Source organism: Lupinus angustifolius, chromosome LG09, assembly GCF_001865875.1.
Source record: "Lupinus angustifolius cultivar Tanjil chromosome LG09, LupAngTanjil_v1.0, whole genome shotgun sequence".
Lineage (NCBI taxonomy): Eukaryota > Viridiplantae > Streptophyta > Magnoliopsida > Fabales > Fabaceae > Lupinus > Lupinus angustifolius.
In genome coordinates this window covers 20,925,641-20,949,672 of record NC_032017.1, presented here as the reverse complement: position 1 = coordinate 20,949,672, position 24,032 = coordinate 20,925,641, and the positions used below count along the sequence as shown (strand labels likewise).

Here is a 24,032-nt window from a genome sequence, read left to right as displayed (position 1 = left end):
GCCAAAACATAAAAATATAAAACTCTAACACAAAGACAAGCAAATAAGTTTGATTCAATTCATTTAAAAGCTAATAACCTTATTCAAGCATTGAATTTATGTTTTCATATTCAATTTAACACAACCTTTTATATTTTTTAAAAATAATAGAATTTACTAAATGACTTACTATAGTGATTTTGAACTAAGATGGATGAAGATTTGAGTATTGAAAGTATTGTGGCATTTTTTTTATTTTGTTTTTGTTGTTATTTGGTGTTTTGGGTTGTACTAGCTAGTTGATATTTTGTTTATGATGGCCTTGAGATTGAACTCTTAGTTAAACCCTATTCTGGTATGTTTTTGACAAATTAATGTTGTTATGAAAAAAAAGGATTGTAATTTTGAGCAATGAAATTGTGTCTTAAATTGTATCAGTGATTGGATCTAATTTTTAGTCGGATTTGGGTCAACCCAATCTAAATGTATCTACCAACAAGTTGTTGGTCTAGTAGTGTAAGGTTTCGTTAGTTTCTCAGAAGGATCACAATGTAAAGGGTTCGATTCCTGAGAGCGACGCTTGTTGGAATGAACAGAATTAGTTCCTTAATTTTTTTATTGCTTGATATTCCAGTTGTCTTATAATTATTGGGCCCTTGACATGTCTTAGGTATTTCATTGTTACTCATACTATTTGCCACGGACTATAATGGCTTGCATTACCATTAAACCACTCTGGCCCAATTCTCAATTAGTCAAAGAGAATCCAAATAAAATCAATTAAAGACTCATTTTCATTGGTAAATTAAATCAATTAAGAATGATAATAAAACTTTTATTTTAATACTTCTTTGACCCGATCCTTAATGCAAATACTAGATAAACTATTCCTTTAAACTTTTCATTGAAAATTTAAATTAAATGAAAAAGCTTAATAAAATAATTTTTTATTCAGAAAGCACTTTCTTTGTTTTTTATTTCCAATAATCACAACTATGCTGCCTTATTTTCATCCAGTAATTTATCCTTAATTTTTAGAGTAAAAGTCATAGTACTAAGAAGGGTAAAGGTGTGTGAATATGATTAATATACCACTTGAATCAACTTTTGTTTGTTTTTTATTATGGTGTTTATTGTTGAGGAAATTAATCCCATTAATTAATTGGATGAATATGAAAGGTTTTTGACAAAGCAGTGCACTAAAGTTTTAGCCATCAACATCTTTGAATCAGTTCAGAGGAATATTAAATGCTTTTGCTATTTTTTGATATACTTATATGAACATTTAACTTGCTTATAATAATAGAAGAGTAATTTTAGAATGTTAATTTAAATTTCAATAAATTCAAGAATGAGAAATAGTTTTACCAATTTTTTTAATATACATGAACAAATTACTATTGAACTTATAAATGAATTAGGTAGATAGAAAGAAAAAAAAATACAGAATATTTCAAATGACAAAGAAATAAGAAAGAAAGCAATACTAAAATAAGTAATTAATGTAAAATGAATGTTTTATAATCTTGAAAATGCAATAAGCATTAAAATCCTTTAAAATTTTCTAGTGATTAAAAGAATTTTAGGAAGATTTATCCAATATAATAATAGTATGACAGAATAGTTATTTTGTATCTGAGAAAAACTACTGAAGCTATGTTCTTGTTAACTCTTTCTCACTTCACAACTATGAACCATTTTGTTCATTTCTTTCTCTTTTGCTTCAACTAATGAAACCTTAATCATGTGATGATAAAAACAACACCTACCCTTTTTTCACACTTTGTTCTATTCCTCACTACTCTTCTCTACTTCTTACTATCACTTCATGACTTCATTTTCCTTCTCATTTTCTCTCCATATATTTTATCTTCATCATATATTTCCCACATATACTGCACTCTACTATAACCACTCACTTTATTGGTCATATTCATAACAACTTCTCATAAAAAAAGCATTGTTTTTTACTACAAAATCCTTTGCAAAGTTACTGTGCTTTTGTTCTAGTGTCCTTGGTCAGCATTGTTGCTGCGTATGTTCTTCATTGTTCAACTCTACTGCTTCTGAACTAAGAGGTAATAAGAATGCATTCATTACCTTATCTATTTCTTTGTTATAAGAAAAAAATCTGTTGTCAACTTTGGAAGTAGCTTTATTCTTTAATAATTATAAGGATTGGATATGAGATTAGTAACTATTGAGACAATGCAAAAAAGTGATATTTGGCTGCATTGTTGACATTTTGGCCTTTATATGCATGCATTGCATTATAGATTTAGGAGCATTTGGAAGAGCTTAGTCATAAAATGTTTGGAATTATATACAGCAACTTATATGAAAATAGCTTATAATCAGAGAAGTTTATTTTAGCTTATTTAAACAAAGTTTATTTGAATAAGCTCTTAATTAAGTTGTTTATCCGAACAACATTCAAAAGTTATACATGTGTGTTGTTGATGCATGATGCAGGACTTACTTGGAAAAGCATGTTTTCTACTTGGTTGATATTGTTGTTGTCAGTGGCTATTGCATTTGGGAGTTCAGATATTGAGTCACTCCTTGAACTCAGGAATAGCATTCAGAATGACCCTTCTGAACTTATTCTTAATTCTTGGGATTCTAAGTCTTTAGATTCATATGGATGTCCTCAGAACTGGTATGGCATATTGTGTAGTGAAGGCAATGTTATATCAATTACTTTGGATAATGCTGGTTTGGTTGGAGAGTTCAATTTCCTTGCAATTAGTGGCCTTAAAATGCTTTACAATTTGTCAATTATGAACAATCAATTCACTGGAAGTATCTTATATATTGGTTCAATGGTGTCACTTGAATTTCTTGATTTGTCCCTCAACAAGTTTCATGGCTTGGTACCACCTAATATTGCTGAATTAAGTAGTTTACTATATCTGAATCTTTCTTCAAATGAATTTGAAGGTGCTGTTCTTATTGACTTTTACAAACTTGAGAGGTTGAAGTACATAGATTTGCATAGTAATAACTTTTCTGGTGATATCATGCACATATTCTGTCTGATGGGTAGTGTTCTACATGTTGACTTAAGCAGCAATAATTTTTCTGGTACATTGGATTTGAGACTTGGAAATGACTCATTTCTCTCCTCTATTCGACATTTAAATATTAGTCACAATTCCGTGTCTGGAGAGCTATTTGCCCATGATGGCATGCCATACCTTGACAATTTAATGGTCTTTGATGCTAGTAGTAATCAGTTGGTGGGTAATATACCTTCCTTCGCGTTTGCGGTATCATTAAGGATTCTTCGACTCGGATGCAACCAGTTGTCAGGTTCACTACCAGAAGATTTATTGAAGGAAAGTTCAATGCTGTTGTCTGAACTTGATCTTAGTCAAAACAAGCTTGAAGGTAACTTGTTTCTTGTTTTCTCTGTATACTGTAATCATACTGTTTCTTCAAAGTACTTGACTCATATTCAACATCAAACACATTAATCTATGGATTCAATTTCATATTCAATCATCTAAACATGTCATGGGAGAACATGTAGTTGATGTTAGACCTTTTTTCACAGGGTACTTTGGTTTAGTGTGCCACAAAATAAGTAACTTTTATCAGACCTTAAGGAAAGAACTCTTTTCATATCTTCATTCCTTATAGTGTCTTTTCAGTTTGTTAAGTAGAAACATTCTTATAAGCAGTCACAAAATCTGTTCACAAGGAATCTACAAGTGATTAACAATTTTATTTTGCACTTAGAAACCTTGTTAGTTTTCCACTATTGTGTCTCCTCAATTTTTCAGCACAAACCATATTCATGGCATCAAATACTACTTGAGTCATCCAATGCATTACTGCTTATCTTTAATTCTCATTCTTTACAATTTAGACTAACCTTTTCTTCGTTGCAGGTCCGGTTCGAAGTATTACCTCAGTAACTCTTAAGAAGCTTAATTTATCTTCAAACAACTTGTCAGGCCCCTTACCTCTCACAGTAGGCCACTGTGCCATTGTGGACTTGAGTTATAACGAACTTTCGGGCGATATTACAAGGATCCAGTATTGGGGTGACTATGTGGAAGTTATTCAGCTTAGCTCAAACTCATTGACGGGAATGCTGCCAAATGAAACTTCTCAGTTTTTAAGGCTAACAACACTTAAGGTATCCAATAACTCATTGGAGGGTTTTCTCCCACCAATCTTGGGGACATACCTTGAACTAGAAGAGATTGATCTTAGTCTTAACCAACTTTCTGGTTTCCTTCTACCTAGCCTTTTCACCTCAACCAAGTTGACGGATCTTAACCTTTCGAACAATAACTTTTCTGGACCAATTCCTATTCAACTTCAGCAAATTCCGAATAATCCATTTGTTTCTGCTGAGAATTATAGTCTTGTGTCTCTTGATCTTTCATACAGCAACTTGAGTGGGCTATTTCCTTCAAATATAAGTAGTTTTTACAATTTAGAATATCTCAATCTATGTGTCAACAAATTGGAAGGTACTATTCCGAATGACCTTCCAGTTAATTTGAGAGGATTCAATGTGTCCTTCAACAATCTTTCTGGTGTTGTACCAGACAACTTAATGCATTTTCCGGAATCAGCGTTTCATCCCGGAAATACCCTGTTGATATTTCCACCTTCAACATTATCACCAGATGATTGGTCACTTAAAAAATCCACAACTATGAGAGCCTTGATCGGAAGTTCGGTTACTGGTGCTTTCGTGATCGCTTTTATGGGTATTATAATCATTTACTATAGGCTTCTTTGGCAAAATGAAAAGACTTCTAAACAAAATGCAGAAAGAGTCATCATTCAACAGAGTTCTTCCACATTAAATAGCGAGGCACCTAATAAAAATTTAGAAGGATTACCTTCTACTCAAAGGGGGTATGATGATGATGCTGGAATCATTCATGCAGTGTTAACGAATCCGGAAGATCTTGGCCATCCTGAATTAGTTTACAATGGTGAAGGATCACATTTGCCAATTTATCCTTCGTCTACGTCAAATCCTTCGTCCTCTAAAAGCCATCAGATCGAGAATCCTGGTTCACTCAGAATATCCTCTCTGGACAATCTGGTTGGGGACTTGCATATGCTCGACGGGTCGTTGATGGTTACCACAGAAGAACTTTCAAGTGCTCCAGCAGAAGTTATTGGAAGGAGTTGTCACGGAACACTGTATAAGACTACACTTGAATCTGGTCATGCATTGGCTATCAAATGGTTAAGGGAAGGAATAACCAAAGGAAAACAGGAGTTTGCAAGGGAAGTAAAGAAACTTGGGACTATAAAGCATCCAAGTCTGGTTTCTATTCAGGGTTACTTCCTCGGGACGAAGGAGCATGAGAGGTTGATCATATCAAATTACATGAATGCACAATCTATGGACAGTTATCTCCATGGTAAGTTTGTAGTTTCATGTTTGATTGCAGCATGAAAATTTTGATATTCCTGTGTGTGAAGGGTTATCAACCCTATAGAATTTGATTAACTTGTGTGTTAGAAACTTCAAATGCATGAAACCAGTTTCATTTGCTTGTTTCAAATTTGTTTTCTGCAGAGGCAGATAAAAGAAATCTTCAACCTTTATCACTCGAGGAAAGGCTCAGGGTCGCTGTAGACGTGGCGCGATGTCTGAATTACCTACACAATGAGAAAGCCATACCTCATGGCAACCTCCAATCCACAAACATCCTACTAGAAACTCCTAGCCGAAATGTCCTTCTCACGGATTACAGCTTGCATCGGATACTTACGCCTGCTGGTACTGCAGAGCAAGTGTTGAAAGCTGGTGCACTTGGTTATCGACCTCCCGAATTCGCTAGATCAAACAAACCAAGTCCATCCTTAAAGAGTGATGTGTATGCATTTGGAGTAGTCTTGTTAGAACTCCTAACAGGAAGAAACTCAGTAGAAATAGTTTCCGGGGTTGCAGGAGTTATTGAACTCACAGATTGGGTTAGATTCTTAGCTGAAAAAAACAACTATAGCCAATGCTTTGATAGGTTTCTTATGGACAAACAACACTGTGATGAAAGATCATGTAGAATTCTTGATGATATGCTAAAAGTGGCCCTGAGATGCATACTTCCTCCATCAGATAGACCAGATATGAGTACAATTTTTGAAGATCTTTCAACAATAAACTAGAATTCTTGATCATAGACTTTAACCACTAACATCATTATCTATAATTTGTTTTGTTTAATCTACTTTTCAAGTGTGTTAAATTCTTTATCAAGAAAGTTCATTCTTTTCAACTCTTGAATGGACATAGTGTATATTGTTGAACTTACAATATTGTTTGTTTCTTGGGTACTACCAATGTTATTCTCTCATCTTTTCGGGTTGTATGATTGTCTCTCCCACCATATATCGTTAACGAGATTTGAACTATTAACCATTTAATTATCGTATGGATCTAGCAGTGCCTTACACAACTAGGCCACTATATATATACAAATATTCAGATATTGAATTCATCTTCATATATGATATTTAGCCGTTTTCATTTGGACCAAAATATGTTGGTGGTAACCAGAAAAAGTGCATTGATCAGAAGTTAATGATTTTTTCCACATAAAAAACAGATGATATTTAGCTTCTGAAATAAAGAAAAATATCTTTATAAAAGATAAGTGAGTTTTAAGAATTTTTTATTAAACATTAATTGGATCCAAATACAAAATAATTTTTCTTTTCAAAATCTCCTTTTGGAAAAAAATTAATATTAAGGAAATAGTTTCTTTTACAAAATAAACTATTTTTTATAGTCTATCTATGTATCTTACTCCTTAAGCAAGTTTATACTTCTCTTACAAAACAGGTTTATACTTCTATTATCTATCATGATTTGTTTATAATTATCATTGACTTTTTAAAAAAGTATAACAAACAAATGTTGAATGATATACTAATTATATATAAATTTTTACATTAATAATGCATAAATAAATATTATTGTCATTTCTTTAAACTTTTTACACTATTAGTCAATCCCATATTATCATTGAGCTGACTATTATAAAAGTGAAATATGTTTAATGATTTTTTTTTGCATCAACAATATATCATAATAAAATTAATTTTTATTTAGAAATTAGTGGTCTTCGATTTTTTACCTTTCACATGGTTGGATGATGGAAGTGTAAAACAAAATTTAATTGAACTCGCAGAATATATTTTTTCTACAAAAAATCTTTATCTCTTTCCTTGTACTAAATTGAACCCACCATTTTTCTAAAGAAAATGGAAAATATATATAATAATAGAATAAATCAGATACGTTGACTTGTGTTGCATTAAGATGAGAGGAGGATAATATAGATTCTGTGTAAGGAAAAAGAGTTTTCTATACTATGCACTTTAATATTTAGGATGTGCTAACCATATAAAAATTATATTTACATGACATATATGTAAAACTCTAAAATATTTTCCTTTATACATAGAAATAATGACATATAAATCATTTTAGGAAGGAATTTATAAATTTACCTAAAATCTTACAAAGTTGATTGACTATTTTACATATACACATGTTATTAGTTTTTTTTGTATTTATTACTATATGTCATTTACATTATTTATCATTCATACATATTAATTTTATTATAGAGTCAATAACCATTTAACACATATACATTAAATAATACACTAATAATCATGTCTAAGATACTCACATGATGATAGAAATACATGTGTACAAACATATTATATTCATATATACTTATTTTCGTTATTTGTGTAATTATATATATCAGCTAAAAATTGATTTATTATGTGATAATCCTAATCTACTACTATACTACAATCATTTGTTGCCTAAATAATATCCCAAACTATATTGTATAACAATAAAAATATGATATATTAATTAGAAAATTAAATTCTATTTTTAGTTTTATTTAAATAACATTGCTTCCATATATCATTGATTCAAAATATCGGAAGTTAGGAATATTATTTGGGACAACAATATTATATTCTCTATGTTACATATTCTGATCGACGAGACAATTACTACTTCACACTCACTCAATGGGTGACCGAGTTGATCACCCTCCGGACTCAGCCCTTATTTCCCCCCAACCCGAATCGCCGCCGTCTCGTCCTCCCACTAAACCCGCTTCTGCTCCACCCAGAACCTACGTCGTGAAGATTCCCAAGGACCAAGTTTATCGTGTCCCTCCACCAGAAAACGCCCAAAAGTTCAATCAATTAGCTACCCCTAACACCCACCGCTGCCGCTGCCACTGGTGTTTCTGGTTCACCGGAATCCTCTTCACCCTAATCTCTCTCCTCGCCCTCACCGCCGCTATATTCTACCTCGTTGTCCGACCAAAAGCACTCGAGTATTCCATCGACAGCATCGATATCAGAGGATTCAACATGACGTCAATCTCGCCGGAATTCCACGTCACTTTCAGGGCAAATAACCCTAACCGTAAGATCGGGTTTCATTACGAGAAGAATAGCTCCGTTGAGATCTACTTCAAAGACGTGATGTTATGTAACGGAGTATTGCCGGAGTTTTATCAGCCGTCAAATAACCTAACGGTGTTTAAGACAACGTTACAAGGTAACGTGATAAAGCTGAGGAGTCGAGAAGAAACGGAAATGGTGAAGGTGCAGAGCAGAGAGAAGGTTCCGTTAACGGTGAAGCTGATAGCACCGTTGAAAATAACGGTGGGATTCGTTAAAACTGGTAAAATTACTGTTAAAGTTGATTGTGATGTTACCGTAGATAAATTAGCACCAGGGGCCAAAATTGTCTCCATGCATTGTTATTATCGTGCCTATGTTTTATGGGCATTCAAAATTTGATTATTTCTCATATTATTTAATTAATAATATTGATATTTAACACATTTATTAGTTAGAGACAGTATATTTTTTAACAAAAGAACTAATTATTTAGCATTATGTATTTACATTTGAGTCTTTGTAGAAGCTTGTCTCTGTTCTTATCTTGAGAATTATAATTTAATTGACTGTATTAATTGTGCTTATCTGATTTAAAAAAGTATAAAAAAAATTATGTTTTTATACATTGTCATTTTATCGTCCAACATTTATTTATTATCATTTTATCGTCCAACATTTATTTATATAAGAGTTTAAAATCTATGCACCGACATCCACACTTGATTTATGATATTTTTATTTGAAAGTCAATAGTAATTAACATATGAATGATAGAGATTTATATATGATAGATATCGCATAGAATAACAAATTTTGACTCTATCTACACCTGATACATGAAGCCACTGATAGGACATAGGAGAATGAAGTTTTGTAAGTATGCTCATAGGAAGGTGATAGCCTTTGTTTAAAAAGCTTAAAGTAAAGTTGAATTTGTTTAAAAAGCTTATAGTAAAGTTGAATTATGCAAATATGCAATTAAATAGTACAGTAATGTGGAATGAGACAACTTTGCACTGACATCTAAGTTCCAACCTGTCACAATGACAACATGAAAAAAGTAAAGGATGAAACATTAAATAGTTAAGTTGAATTTTATGCAGTATATTACTTAGTAAACGGGGCATTGAAGATGTGTATGCAGAGTTATAAGAGTTTTCTTCTCATTATCCTTTAAGAAAATGATATACCCTCATACTAAATCTTTTCATAAATAAGAGGATTGAAGATGTGTATATGGTTTATAAGGAATATGTTTAACCATGTGTTAGACTAAGCATTTTATGTGGAGAAAGTTGTTGTCCATAACCTGTCCCTGCCTGTTTACACTTCTGAATAAATTACCAAACTCACTCAAAAATACTTTTTATTCATAAGTATACCATGAAGTTACAAAGGTCGTACATGTGAACCAACCTCCCAAGGCGAAATAGGCGTAAGGAAAGAACAATAAACCGGACCAACCCACAAAAACGAAATGGTCTTTCTGTAATCAGTCATCCATAATATCAAATAAATCATTTTCATTTTTAGTAAATTTATCAAGCACTATAGTCATAGTGATCCTCCCATTCAACTATTTCAACCATTTCCGAACACCTCATGACATTTTCAGGGATCAACACATGTACATAAATAAACCCTACATACAATATACATTTGAGAAAAAACTTGTCAAAAGAGATATCCAACAATGGAGATAAATATATTTATGTTTTTTGCTAGGACTTAATTTAAATTTTTAATGTGTTATCAATATTTTATTAATTATCTCTACGCAAATATGTTTTTTGTTATCAATATTTTATTAATTGTCTATACGTAGATACATTTTCACACAAATCTTTCTCCCGATACTTATATTTCACCTGCATCTTCTTTTTTTTGCTTGATCCCTCTGCCACTGTGAGGTTTGGTTTGAAGAATCGGTAATATTAAGAATGGTGTGAGGAACGTCCCAATGGGGATGCTCTAAGCCCTTGATGATAAGGGACACCAAACAAAGAGTAGAGATCTTTCCCTCATTTATTAGTCATTACATAAAATGAAAAGAACGTTAGTAAAGAAAATCAAGAACCAAAGCATAAATCTTGCAACAAACCCTTGGTTTACAAAAAATGGCACTATATCTGTCTCTTATGCACACCAAAATTTCTTCACAATACTTCAAGGTTTTACTGAGTCTGTAACTATCCAACCACAACCTCTCCATTCACTGAACTTGTATCTAAAAGTCATTATTCATGTGCTCAACACAAAGAATATAACAATTATGTTATTTGCACAACACTTCATTGCACCTTTCTTATGTCACTTGCTTTTTTTTATAATACAAAAGCGAGAAACACATTTTCCAATACATTTTCTCTTTTATTTTTATGAACAATGAAAGTGTAAAGATGGTGTAACAATTTTGTGCAAGTAACACTGACTGTAGCAATATTTCTGCAACTCCAGAATAAGGGTCAGATTTTCAACAACTCTAACTCAACCCAATTTACTCATATCATGATAATTTTTTACAATCCAAACTAAACCTTAATCATTGCCTTCACTAAACCTTAATAATTTGAATATTCATTCACTTCACATTGTAAACACCGTGTACATCCACTTTCACTAGAAGAAGATAATCAAGCTCTCTAAGTAGCAACAATACTTCTTTTTCTTTGGATACAAAATGGCAACAATACTATGAGAATACTCAAACACACATAATTGCAAGTCATTTATATATTTCTACTGTCTCACAAGGAAATGATCTTCCTATGTGAGTGCTCTCCAAGTGAACCTACCTCCCCGTGATCGTGATCATGGAAAATCAGGGTCAACACTCCTACTAAACACAGCACTGAACCAACAAGAAGCTTGTCGTATCGTTCAACCCAGTGAAACTTCAGCTGACTGGCCCCGTAGAATGACAACGCTACTAGCGAAGTCATCACCGATATTGTGCTGTAAATGCAGTATGTGTTAAATTTAGTAAAGGTAACAAAAATCTCCAAACATAGAACATTCACAAACAAACATCTTTTAAACCAAACTAGGACAATTTGGCATAAGCATTCAGGGTTTCAAAGATTATGCAACTTTAGTACAGAACAACGTCCAAAATTTCATAGACGGAAATCAGGATTATTAAATTCAGCAGTCTATTACTCAAAGTTTTGTAAAAGTAATCAAGGTATCTAGCTGGACAATTAACCATCTCATCACTGCCTTCTAAAGTTATAAATGTTTGTTGAACAAAAGTACCCGAGATGGCACTGCATTGTAGCAAAGAGTCTAAAATCACTTGCATACTTGAAGTTTTGGCATAAGTTGTCAAAACAAATGGTTAACACCAAAACAAAAACTCTTACATGTTTAATGCAATTGATTGATACCTGATGAGCAGCACAAGGATGGCAAGCACCATCATGGAAGATGAATTTCCAACAGCAAGAAATACTGGAAGTGTTGTTGCACACGGAGACAATGCAGGAACAAGAATGAGTCCGGCAACGGCCATTTTCTCCATAGGTTGGTTGTGCGAATGACTATGACCACCCTTTCCCATCAAAAACAACAGAATATAACCACCACCAAGAAATACGAGCAAAAGTGAAGCAAGCTTATGCACTGTTTCTTCACCAGCAATGGTGTTTGCCATGGTGATTGCTGTTATACCAAGCAGTGAAGTGGATACTACGTGTAAAATTGCTCCAAATGCAGCTGCAGGAAGAAAATGGACAAAGTACAAAATACAGTGACACAGATGATGTGGTTGTAATACTAATATTAGAGGTTATTGATTTTTTGATATCAATTGAATTTATATTTAACTACTAAAGTATTTGCACCATGCTTCACTCTTCTACATTTATTTCACTGATGCTTCTGACTATTAATACAAACATATAATTATATTAGCAGAACAAAACAACTTATGCTCTTTTTTTGTACTACCAAGAGTATCCCTCACTTATGGTTAACGAACTAATCCCTTTCGGGGTACATGAGTACATGACTATCCCTCCCAATAAGTGTTGCTCCTAGGAATCGAACCATTGATTCTTTGGTCTTTCTGGGGATCTAGCAGGGCCTTACACCACTAGACCAACGCCTTGTTGGGGAGTTTGAAGACATAATGGAAAGGGAGTCACCTTCCTGTTTCATTCCATTGATTCCACCCCAAATTAAGGGGGAAACAATTTAAGGTTCCCTTTTCAATCCATTATAATATGTTAAAAGAACACCAAAACAATGGAAACTTAATTGCTCCTATTCCATACCACTCTATCCAATCCTTCCAAACATAGCATTGATCTTCCATTAAAACTGATTCAGTTAGAAATGATAACATCTATGCATAACTCAGAAATCAACCCAATTGATGTGGTAATTGTTAAAGTTTGAGTGATTTAAGTTGCAAGATTAAAACTTTATCATAAATTAAGGGTACCCAGAAAGATTAAAGTAGAATTGAGAGAAAAGGGGAACATACTAACGAGAAGGGTTCTCGAGAGAGTCCATTTCTGAGCACGACCAACAATGGAAAAAGGAAGCCAATGAGTGGGAATGAAGGAATGAAGAAGAGAAACAGTGGCGATTCCTCCAATTGTTGATAGATCTTCAGCGCTGAAACTATCCATTGCTGAACATAAACCAAAATTTCTCAAGATCTATGAGTGAATGAGTGAATGAGTGAGATCTATTATTATGCTGTAAGAATAAGAGTTCAAAGGGGTAATTATGGATTAACGCAAATTTGGAAACAATGTTATATTATTATGAAATCAAATTTACTTTTTTTTGTTTAAACTTTAAAGGGGTGTGAGAAAGTTGGGATTGGAGAAAAAGGGGCAAATTTAGTACACATCTTGATCTTGACTCAAAATTTACAGTTTTAATGTACCTTTTAAGTTATTTATCATTTTGGTGCACTTTTGAAGGAATCGTTAATACTGGTGCCGAGTTTCTTTTTTTATTATTATTAACTTACTCAAAACTCGTTCATACAATTGCCGATTTATGTTTTTGATATAGAGTAAAGGTGCACCTATGGAGTAAATTTGCCGAGAAAAAAATGTTGGAATAAAAGTTGGTTTCCCACGGGTATCCTCACAGTACAGACAATCATGTCCGAGTCGAGAATATTTACAAGTGTGTGGCATTAACTCTCTCGAGGAACATTTTTTCATCGATAAGACTCAAACACGAGACCTTAGTTAAGGGAGAATCAATCATGTACCACTTAAACTAATACTCGTTGGTTGGTTTTTCTAAATTTTTTTTGTTTCTATATGTATCTTCGTACTAGAGGCAATCATGTCCGAGTCGAGAACATCCACAAGTATGTGGGGCTAATTCTCCTAGCGGATATTTTTTCATCCACTAGACTCGAACCCGAGATCTTGCTTAAGGAGAATCAAATATGTACCACTTAAATAATATTTTTAGTTGATTTTTCTAATTTGATTATAGATGAAATAGAAAAAAACTTTTTCTTAAATAAATTTTTGTTCATAAAGAGTTAAGGTAAAATTATTAGTGATCTCTAAGGAAATTTTGTTTTTAATTTGTTATTCTAACTTTATCTATTAGTTAGTAGGTTGAGTATATCCACATAAAAATAAGGTTTTTTTTTTTGTGATTTGATAGTCATCGATTGTTTATGATAGTAAGACTATCTTACATACAAACCTCAATATGTGGGAGTGGCCCATTATCAAATAGTTACCCTAAAAAGTTTTATCTAATAACTTTTTATACTTAATTGGTACTTTGATTACTTATTTAATATCTGATTTTTATTTTGATCTATTATTCGAAAAAAATCAATATAGTCATCCATGCCAATATTATTATAAGAATGCCAAAATCTTAGTTCTTGTCACTAAATTATATTTTTTCTATTAAATTTTATTACCTATGTGACATCTTCCTACCCTTCCTAATCTCAAATCAGCCCTAACAATCAGGTGCACATCTGTTGTTCCACACGTTGCGTCACTCTATGTGTCATGATCTTTTGATTAACCAAAAAATTACTTAAAAATTACATTGTAATTTAAATATATTTAATAATTACACATAGAATAATACTAAGTATGAGATAACATATATGCACCTCTACCAATCTTGAGATTGAATTTTTTTTGTTTAACTAAGGTATCATTTCATCTTATGGATAATAAAATAATCTACTTCAGAATGTATAATTATCATTTTCAACAAATGTCCTTTATAATAATCAAATATTTGACCAACATGATATTATACTTCAGACCCAATTGAAACCTTTGAAAAAAATTAAACAACTAGAACTTTTAAAAAGGATAAAATACAATGACAAATAGTTTATTAATTAAAAATAACACTAATCATTTTAAACATAAAATATCATTATAATAAATGAAAGATACTAACACTTGCACGACAATAATTAGCATCTTCCTAATTTCTATATATTAATAATTTTTTTATTTCCAACTTGCATCTTATTCTTCTATCTTTCTAGAATTAAATATATTATCATCCTGATACTAAAAATTATATAATTCACTTTTTATTTTTTTACTTTTGTGTGTATAAATTTTATTTATGTCATTATTAATATATAATAATAAATTTATTGAACAATACGAATATAGTATGATAGATAAAGCATGTGAAACTGTTAGTATATATAAAGAGGTTGATAAAAAATCATTAATATCAATTAAGATTTTAACCAATAATGACATTGGTTCTGGTTGTTGTCAATGTTGTGGCTAACTTGTTCCTTTTGAAATGGCTAACTGCACCATTACATGTGGACCCTTAATTAGGTTTGGGGTCGCTCTATAGTTTGGGCATGTGTATCCATCACATCTTTTAGGTTCAGAGTTTAATTTTTTAGGGGAAAAAAAGAAAATCAAGATTTATGAATCATCTTACAAGTGTATTTCATGATTCATAAGCCTTCATTTTTTCATTCATTTCCTTCCAAAATTAAACTTCCAAACTAACTGTTAGAGTATATGTTTATCCTTGTCAACATTTGTTATCATAATATTTTAGTGTGAAACCTTATCTATATATCTTGTTTGGTAGTATCATATACATAAATGGTAACCCTTTCCTTTTTTCTCAATAAAAAGCAATTTAACATTTCATATTTTACCACGTGGAGACATTTAAAATTACAGAACAAGATATATGTACTAACTTTCATATACTGTCGGTGTAATATTTATCAATCATATTTAATTATGATTGACTTCCCAAGAAAAAAAAGTAATTCAAATGAAGGTGAATAATTGAATGCATATATATAAATTTTTATATTATAAAATTATATACTCTAGATTTAATTTATCAGTACCATTTATTATTACATGTGGATCCATAAAAGCGAAATTATATTATCGTGTTCCCATATATCCCCTGGATATAAAAATAGCATAATCTACGTCATTTCTTGAGTAACACTAAGAAGGTGCAGAGAGTGTTTTAATGGAAGACAAAAAAGTAGCAAAAACAAGTGAAGGAAGTTCCATAAGATGTAAAGGTGTGGCATCATTCATGAATATTTGAAGTTCATAATGTTATTATGATGATGAATTGATGATGAATAATAAATAGTATTGTTCTGTTTTATTGAGAAACTGTAGCTGCAGTTTCTCGAAAACCAGGTGAGGATTTGACTATTGAGGAGATAATAGTGGCACCACCAATGTTTGGTGAAGCTAGGATTCGTATTATATGCACTTCTCTTTGCCACAGTGATGTTACTTTCTGGAATTTGCAGGTTCTCTTCATTTTTCTATATAAATGATAAATAAATGTCACCCTCTGCTATAGGCCAACCAAAATTTTATTTTGATCCTTTTCTGTGTTTTCATTTCAAGGGTCCTCCTGCAATTTTCCCTAGAATTCTGGGCCATGAAGCAATTGGGTGAGTTTCTGCATTTTAGTTTTTTTATAATTTTATTAACACTTGTTTGTATGGTAAACTTTTATTGTCATTTTGTAATTTAATTTAGTAGGACTATACCAATTCGGTTGGTTCCTGCAGATTTGGAAATTCCAAATTGGTTATCAAATATCTCAAAACTTTGTCAAAAAGACTAATTTGATTATGAGTAATGAATTTGACTATAACTTGAAAGTTTTGAAGGGTGATTTGAAATTTTCAATGATGGGTACATATAGATTATAGAGTCTTGAGTGATCAAATTGGGTGTTCAATCTAAGTTATATGTTTAATGAATTTTTTTGTGAATCTTACAAGTTACAAAAATGGTCTCTTGTCTTTTTTGATGCATTTTGTATCTAAGAAAATCATATCTGCAAACCTTCTAATGATTCAATTTCATTTACAAGTTCAGTCATTTAATACTATAGGAGCTGATGATGTGTTCCAACCAATTTTCATGTGTTGTAGAGTTGTGGAAAGTGTAGGGGAAGATGTAACTGAAGTCACAAAAGGAGATGTGGTTTTGACAATTTTCATGGCAGATTGTGGGGAGTGTACAGATTGCAAATCAACAAAGAGCAACCAATGTTCCAAGTTTCCTTTCAAGATCTATCCTTGGATGCATAGATATCCTACTAGTAGATTTACCGATCTAAACGGAGAGATCATACACCATTTCATGTTTATTTCAAGTTTTAGTGAGTACACAGTGGTTGATATTGTCAATCTAATCAAGGTTGACCCAACAATTCCTCCCAACAGGGCATGCCTCTTGAGTTGTGGTGTATCAACTGGTAATTTGTGTTGCTCATTCAAACATTACTAAAAGTAGAGACCTGTATCAAATAGAAATTATGCTTAGAATATACGGTCCCGGGTAAGGAAAATTCTTCATAAACAATACCAACATTCACATCATCTTTGATCTAACATATGTGAGGTGGCAAAATCAAAGTGTAGTTGTTCATAAAACAAATTGATGTTAAACTGTATCCAAATGATGAAAAATGTGCATGTGATGTTATGTATTAGTAAGTTTGTTTAGCACTATTCCATTAAGTAAATACATTGTTGTTCTTACATTTGATTAAACTTCAATTTTTAGGGGTAGGTGCTGCTTGGAAAACAGCAGGTGTGGAGCCAGGGTCTACAGTAGCAATTTTTGGGCTGGGATGTATTGGATTAGCAGTATGGAATATTAAAACATAGCTCTATCTTCTTTCTGTACTTTGTGGTTATGTATTGAAATGCTCATTGTATTTGGTTGGTTTCCTAGGTTGCTGAGGGAGCTAGACTTTGTGGAGCAACTAGGATTATAGGGGTGGATGTAAACTCAGAGAAACGTGAAATTGGTAATTGATGTCTGTTTATTAACTTCACATCAAGTCATGCAGCATTAAGTCAAACAATAATGCTTTTGTAATTTTCATTTGATGTTATTGTTATGCTTAAATTATGGCTTCGATTTCATGAGTTTGTTCCGCTCGTTTGCTCAGGGAAAATTTTTGGAGTCACAGACTTCATCAATTCTGGAGAATGCGGAGACAAATCTGTGAGCCAGGTCTAACCTTTTCAAGGCTCCAATCATTTTTTCCCTTTTCTTTGTCTGTTTAAATCCCTAAGGCCTGGAAGTCTCTTCTTAAGCCAAAGGAAAAAAGTTAGATGCGCTCTTTCCCCTCTGCATGAGAATAAACGAAAAAAATTGTCTTAAAAAGTAGCGAATATCATAGCATTTTCATGAATGATGAGTTTAATACTTCAATGAGTTCTGTAATGCTGTGCCGTTTATAATTATTTATATGTGGTTTGTGGGGCAGATTATCAAAGAGATAACTGATGGAGGAGCAGATTATTGCTTTGAGTGTGTTGGTATGGCATCATTGGTGCATGAAGCATATGCTTCTTGTAGAAAGGTCTCTCTCTATCAAATTGTGCCCAAACAATTCCTTACAAAATCATATATATATAGGCTTGCATCAATATAATATGATTAAAGATGTAACTACAATAATATCCTCTAAATAAAATAAAACTACATATACTTGATGAGAATAACCTTCCAATAACATGAGCTTAATTGATGCATGCTTGTTGAGATTTGAGAACATTGATTGGAAATTCTGGTGTATTGTCTTCAGGGTTGGGGGAAAACAATTGTTGTAGGAGTGGACAAGCCAGAATCTAGGTTGAGCCTTAGCTCTAATGAGGTCCTTTTGGATGGGAAGAGCCTTATAGGGTCTCTATTTGGAGGACTCAAACCTAAGTCTGATGTACCCATTCTCCTTAAACGTTACTTGGACAAGGTACTGTATGCAATCTCCTTTATTTCAACTTTAGTCTATGTTCTCTGTCAATTGTAATAATGACTTTGAGAAGCTGCTTCTTGTGAGTAAAGTTTATCTTCAATTATCAACAGGAACTGAAGTTGGACGAGTTTGTCACACATGAGGTAGAGTTTAAGGACATCAATAAAGCTTTCGACTTATTGATTAAAGGACAGTCTCTTCGATGTGTGATTTGGATGGACAAATGAGTTCAGTGTTATGTAGTAATTGTAAAATCTTGGATTGTGCTCTCTTGCTTTGTATTTGATGGAAACATGTGTTCTTTGATTTCCTTCTCATGTTGGTGTTTATCATAATGAGTATCTTCAAATTTCTTCGATTCTCATACAGCTCTAGCAAACTAGAGGAAATAATATTTTCTATTTTCAAAAGCAGTCTTATGGAGCTTTTAATCAGAAGTTGTTTGGTATATAAAATAAGTTAATCCAAAAACACTATCAGTTTATTTTGTGAAGAGTACTCTTTCAAATACTCCCTCCTTGGATCACACTCCTCTATCATCTTTTCCCCACTCTCAGATGGAGTGCCTCGCATTCTCTGATCCGCATTGTCTTCACTTTTATCGCTTTTCTACCGTTGATCTTAGATTGAACTCTTTCTGTACGGCTTTCCAGTCAACATATTCTTGCATGCGGGATTTCATCAAGTTTTGGCCAACTTCTGAGTAAAAAGGAACAATAAAAAACCCGTAAACAACACTGATGAGAGAAAAGGATGGCAGAAAAGATAGAAAGAAGAGTAGAGTACCAATAAGCTGAGGAAGAAGGGTGGCATCAGAGCCATTGCATGGATAAACAGAGAGACGACCCTGAAGAAGAGGGTAGAATACAGTATTGTCTCCACAATTAACCGAGGAATCTCCTAATATACACAATGACCCATTTCTCCCATCAACAGTGGCAGTGAGTGTATATGTATATTGAACATGAACTATGCTGACAATGCTCATGAGCAGAAGAATATCAGGAAGATAATGGTGAACATAAAGCCCTCTACTTCTCGTGTTGTCCACTCAAAATTGCTTCACATCACCACCTTGGGTAACAACAATAGGTTTGCAGCTATAACATTGGTGTTACTGCTAAACCATTGAAGTTAGAGTGAGGGACTTTGTTTGGTACAAAATAGCAAGAAGCTAAGGATTCACATGATTATATCAGGATAAAAATGTAAAGAGTTCTTAGTAGGGTTGAAGGTTGATCATCTTATACCATAGTGTAACAAGAATTACACAGAAGAGTCTGAAACTAAAAATAGTCTGATTTTGTCTAATGAACTGTAATGATTTCGAATTTTCGATTATACATAGTCAAGAATTTATAATCTGTTCAGCTCTGGCTTGAGCATTTCTTTGATGAAGAATAGCTACCATAGGCACACACATATCCACATGCGAACCAGTGATATAATATTGTAAATAAATTGACCTGTGTCCTTGCAAGAAGAAGAAAAGTGAGATGAAAAGGATATAAGGGAGAGTTCATGTGCTTTGGGAGCTTTGCAACCAGTTTTGAGGGTTCTAGCTCACTGTTTGTTGGGTCCTAATAACAAGGACAAAGTACTTTTTGATGTGGCCAGTGAGGCATGCATGTGCTTGTTGGGTCCTAATGACCAATGGGTACCTTCAAAGGTACCCCCAAACTTGATTTCTTAGGATACTGAAAGTTGTTGGATCAATATTAGGTATGGTGATTCACTCTTACTATTCTAAGTCAACTCAAAAACTTCTTTAAAGTGGTCAATATCATATATTGCTCATCTAAAACCAAACTATTTACAACTTCAACCAATAAACATTATGAGATATTATTGATTATTGATATGCATGAGGCTCCCACCTGTTTCTAGGATTTGAGCCCATGATCTCCCGATCACAAGGAAAGCAATCTTATTACTGTGTCGCCGAGGCTCATGATCTAGAAGAAGATCAAAAACAAACTTTCCGAAAAGGTTTTATTTTATTCTGTCTCAGTAATTTGATCAACCTTTATATTGTTAATTTTTATTTTTTAAACCTCTTCAGCTACAAGATGCAGACACAACTTCTGGTCAATCTGAAGTCAAGTTTCATGTGTCCAAAGACACACTGAGTGCTATGCTATGATCAATGGCCTATATTCTTGAGCAACTTTCTTCTGCTGTAAGTTATTCTTTTTTAATATGAATATTATGAAGAATCAGTTTGTATGTGTATCATATTGTAGGCAGATTTGTCCTAACTTAACTATGAATTTTTTATGTTAAAAACTTGGGTTAATGGAAATATAATCAAGATAACCATTGTTTTGTTGTAGTTATTGTGTTATGAAAAATACAGAGAAACTATAGGCATGAAATTTAAGCACCAAATATAGAGTACAAGGTGATTGACACTACAAATCAGTGCCAAAATACCTCTTTAAGGAAATAAAAATTCTGGTCAAATTAGTCATGGTGGTTGAATAAAAATCAGGAATACTATCAATATTGATAATACTATGTAGTTTGTTAATCTTGCAAATCTAAAGTTGCTTTTCACTTTTAAACTAATATTTCACTAACTATATTGTTGGATTTCAAAACTTCTATTAAAATAAGAGGACATAAAATATTAATAATAAAAACATTATCAAAACCTGAGAAGATTACTTAGTAGTTCATGAGAAATATTCTTATTATTGAAATAACTCAATAGTGATTCAAACTCAAATGTTGCATTTTTCTTGGGTGCAATATTGGCAAAGAGCTTGAACTTACAACCTCATGCAAACCACCCAAACCTCTCACCACTAACTTAATCCTAGTGACTTTTCATAGTGCCTAGGATGATAAAATGGTTCTTACAAAACCATCCATTGATCTCACAGAAGAATCATTTTCTTGACCATTCTCTGTTGTTGCCAAAAGCACTGCAATCTCATTTGCTTTCTCCTTCATCTCTTTCCCCCTCCCTTCTTTTTGGTCCATAACTACTCCTATTACCTTCTTCACCTCTTCTTTAGAAATATCAGTCTCCACAAACCGTGTAAGCTCTACACTCACACCCATTTCCTCCACCAACATCTTTGCATTATATGCTTGTTCTGCTGCTAGTGGCCACCCAATTATAGGTACTCCTTGGCTCAGACTCTCCAACACTGAGTTCCATCCACAATGGCTTAGAAATGCTCCTGTTGAACTGTGTGATAGAATCTCCAATTGAGGTCCCCATTTGTGAACCAATATACCTCTTTTGTTGTCCTCCATTCTCTCTTCAAACCCTTTTGGTAACCACTCTGCCAAAAACTCTGCATTCATGTCAAAGCCAAAAGGTGGCCTTATAACCCAAATAAACGATTTTCCACTCTCTTCCAATCCTTCAGCCAAAGCCATCATTTGGGAAGCACTGATTGTGTTCTGTGATCCAAAAGAAATGTAAAGAACAGAACTTTGATCCTTCAAATGTAGCCACTCAATGCATGCTTCAACAGATATACCAGATTCTTTCCCTGCGCGATTTTTGGAACTCTTGAGTGAAGCTGGTGGTTGAAGAGGACCAACTGTCCAAACAGGAAGTTGAAGATAGTTCCTTAAAAGTTGTATCCCCAAAGGCTCTATCTCCTCAACCGTGTTGCAAATCCACCCTTTAGATTTCATAGAAAGTGCAATCTGTGGAATGAAGAATCTTGACCAAGCATCACTGCCATCAGCTGATCTTATATGTTTATGCAACTGCGAACGTTGGAATGTGTAGTTTTTAGGGAATCCTGGAACCCAGAACTCTTCAGTGTCTGTTTTCCTATGAGGGAGATTGGACCACATTGAAATGTAAGCCAAAGTTCCATAAGCACCACAAGTGGTAAAGCTTATGTTCCCAGTACCGAAACTCTCAGCAACATTAGTAACCCACCCGTGGAACACATCGGATATGATACAAAGTGGAGGGTGCCCCTCTTCTTGTGTGATCTTCGAAACAAGGGAGCGTAGAGGGGCCTCAAGGCTCACTGATGCATGGAACAATTTGATGAAGTCAGGGAGGGGCAGCTTCTCTGTGTTCTCTATGTTGGGTGGTAAACCATGTTGGGAAGAATTGAATGGTAACTCAGCAAGTTGTATATCATTGTTGGAGGAAATGGCAGATTTGAGGTATTGAATGTTGAGGGGAGTGATGGCTATTGTAATGGTGAAGCTAGTCCTTTCATGGATTTGCCTTGCTAATTCAAGGAATGGGATAAGATGGCCATGAGCCATGAAAGGTGACATTACTATGTGACCATTTCTCTTTGTAGCTTTAGTCTCTACCATTGAAGGTCAATGTATGAATGGTTGAGATTGTATTGTATTGTATTTGGCACAACACAAGAACCTTCTACTTATACTGAAGTAGCAAAGTATATGTTGTGAAGTAGTACCTTATGTTGATAAAAAAAACAGGTGAACATGTGAATGACCCTGCTTCACTTACACATTATTCACTTATTGCTGCATTATATTCATCTACCTTGCACTTTCCTTGTGTGTGTGGGACATGCTTCAGAATAAGTTGCTTTCCTAATATCATGTGAATGACCCTTCATGTCATGCTTAATGCTTTGTTGTTTTATAAAAGGTAGCATTTACCACATCCCACTCTAGCATACTATTATTTGGGGTACCTTTTCATAGTTTTGAGGAAGGAAGGTAGAAATATTATCAAAATTTGTAAAACTGTTTTCATTAATGAGTTGGCTATAGGTCCGTTTTGTGGTATGAATCTGAAGTCTTCCATTTCCTTCACCTCCAAAACTCAACTCGCAAACTCATCATACAATTCACTTATTGGTTTTGTGGGTTATTTATACAGAACCAACCAATAAAAAAGCTTTAGAATTCATAGCATATGAGTGTTCAATTTTTGTTGTGTGTGTTCTTCTTTCTCCACACAAGCTACTTCAATTTTGAACACTAGCAATGAGCCTAACAAAATCAAACTTATCATCACTTAGGCTAATCTCATTAACAAACTAAATTTATTTGCTTAATTCACAGTAAAGCTCACATGAGTTGGTATTGAGCCTTGTATTAGTTTTTCAACTAATATATATATTAGGTTGAGTTCAGTTTAATGGTGTCACATAAGGCCATGAAATATTTAAGGTGTTTAGGACAAGTGTTGGTTGGTTCATGGATTTTTGTGCATTGGAAATGCACATGTAAGTTTTATCTTTTGTTTTATTTTCCCCATACTTATTTTTTCTGCCTCTTTTACCTATGTGATTCTTTATTTTATTGTGAATTTTGTGCACCATTAACAATTGACTTTGACACCAAAACATCACTTTTCAATGTTTTTTAGTGCTTCTTAACCATTGTCCTTAAGATAATTGTTAGCCAAGACTATATATATA

At 33.2% G+C, this 24,032-nt stretch overlaps 5 protein-coding genes and 1 long non-coding RNA gene across 6 annotated transcripts; 3 read left to right on the top strand and 3 right to left on the bottom strand.

Annotated features, from left to right (window-relative positions):
• Nucleotides 2,020-6,261, top strand: LOC109356787 (probable inactive receptor kinase At5g10020). The gene is made up of 4 exons (XM_019600327.1): nucleotides 2,020-2,057; nucleotides 2,452-3,369; nucleotides 3,873-5,375; nucleotides 5,534-6,261. Exons 2-4 carry the CDS (start codon nucleotides 2,469-2,471, stop codon nucleotides 6,121-6,123), a joined length of 2,994 nt encoding a protein of 997 aa, XP_019455872.1. The 5' UTR covers nucleotides 2,020-2,057; nucleotides 2,452-2,468; the 3' UTR covers nucleotides 6,124-6,261.
• Nucleotides 7,978-8,810, top strand: LOC109356797 (protein YLS9-like). The gene has a single exon (XM_019600338.1). It carries the CDS (start codon nucleotides 8,014-8,016, stop codon nucleotides 8,797-8,799), a length of 786 nt encoding a protein of 261 aa, XP_019455883.1. The 5' UTR covers nucleotides 7,978-8,013; the 3' UTR covers nucleotides 8,800-8,810.
• LOC109356798 lies at nucleotides 10,951-13,103 on the bottom strand. The gene is made up of 3 exons (XM_019600339.1): nucleotides 12,887-13,103; nucleotides 11,787-12,114; nucleotides 10,951-11,355 (listed from the first exon to the last, which is right to left on the bottom strand). The coding sequence occupies exons 1-3, from the start codon at nucleotides 13,032-13,034 to the stop codon at nucleotides 11,148-11,150; spliced, it is 684 nt and encodes a 227-aa protein (XP_019455884.1). The 5' UTR covers nucleotides 13,035-13,103; the 3' UTR covers nucleotides 10,951-11,147.
• On the top strand, nucleotides 15,823-19,007 carry LOC109356795 (alcohol dehydrogenase-like 7). Its single transcript, XM_019600336.1, has 10 exons — nucleotides 15,823-15,934; nucleotides 16,038-16,174; nucleotides 16,275-16,321; nucleotides 16,811-17,136; nucleotides 17,448-17,530; nucleotides 17,619-17,694; nucleotides 17,839-17,903; nucleotides 18,160-18,255; nucleotides 18,481-18,645; nucleotides 18,759-19,007. The coding sequence occupies exons 1-10, from the start codon at nucleotides 15,880-15,882 to the stop codon at nucleotides 18,873-18,875; spliced, it is 1,167 nt and encodes a 388-aa protein (XP_019455881.1). The 5' UTR covers nucleotides 15,823-15,879; the 3' UTR covers nucleotides 18,876-19,007.
• Nucleotides 17,067-18,153, bottom strand: LOC109356805. Its single transcript, XR_002108790.1, has 2 exons — nucleotides 17,911-18,153; nucleotides 17,067-17,178 (listed from the first exon to the last, which is right to left on the bottom strand). It is a non-coding gene; the product is annotated as an uncharacterized LOC109356805 (long non-coding RNA).
• On the bottom strand, nucleotides 21,253-23,301 carry LOC109356791 (crocetin glucosyltransferase 3-like). Its single transcript, XM_019600329.1, has one exon. It carries the CDS (start codon nucleotides 22,948-22,950, stop codon nucleotides 21,487-21,489), a length of 1,464 nt encoding a protein of 487 aa, XP_019455874.1. The 5' UTR covers nucleotides 22,951-23,301; the 3' UTR covers nucleotides 21,253-21,486.

Excerpts from the sequence above, each read along its gene's own strand:
- LOC109356795 (XM_019600336.1), top strand. The coding sequence starts at position 15,880 with ATGGAAGACAAAAAAGTAGCAAAAACAAGTGAAGGAAGTTCCATAAGA. Across the intron at positions 18,256-18,480 it reads CATATGCTTCTTGTAGAAAG|GGTTGGGGGAAAACAATTGT; the intron begins GTCTCTCTCTAT and ends TATTGTCTTCAG. Across the intron at positions 18,646-18,758 it reads TTAAACGTTACTTGGACAAG|GAACTGAAGTTGGACGAGTT; the intron begins GTACTGTATGCA and ends AATTATCAACAG.
- LOC109356787 (XM_019600327.1), top strand. The coding sequence starts at position 2,469 with ATGTTTTCTACTTGGTTGATATTGTTGTTGTCAGTGGCTATTGCATTT. Across the intron at positions 3,370-3,872 it reads TAGTCAAAACAAGCTTGAAG|GTCCGGTTCGAAGTATTACC; the intron begins GTAACTTGTTTC and ends TCTTCGTTGCAG. Across the intron at positions 5,376-5,533 it reads TATGGACAGTTATCTCCATG|AGGCAGATAAAAGAAATCTT; the intron begins GTAAGTTTGTAG and ends TGTTTTCTGCAG.
- LOC109356797 (XM_019600338.1), top strand. The coding sequence starts at position 8,014 with ATGGGTGACCGAGTTGATCACCCTCCGGACTCAGCCCTTATTTCCCCC.
- LOC109356791 (XM_019600329.1), bottom strand. The coding sequence starts at position 22,950 with ATGGTAGAGACTAAAGCTACAAAGAGAAATGGTCACATAGTAATGTCA.
- LOC109356798 (XM_019600339.1), bottom strand. The coding sequence starts at position 13,034 with ATGGATAGTTTCAGCGCTGAAGATCTATCAACAATTGGAGGAATCGCC. Across the intron at positions 12,115-12,886 it reads CTCGAGAACCCTTCTCGTTA|CTGCATTTGGAGCAATTTTA; the intron begins GTATGTTCCCCT and ends TTCTTCCTGCAG. Across the intron at positions 11,356-11,786 it reads ATCCTTGTGCTGCTCATCAG|CACAATATCGGTGATGACTT; the intron begins GTATCAATCAAT and ends CTGCATTTACAG.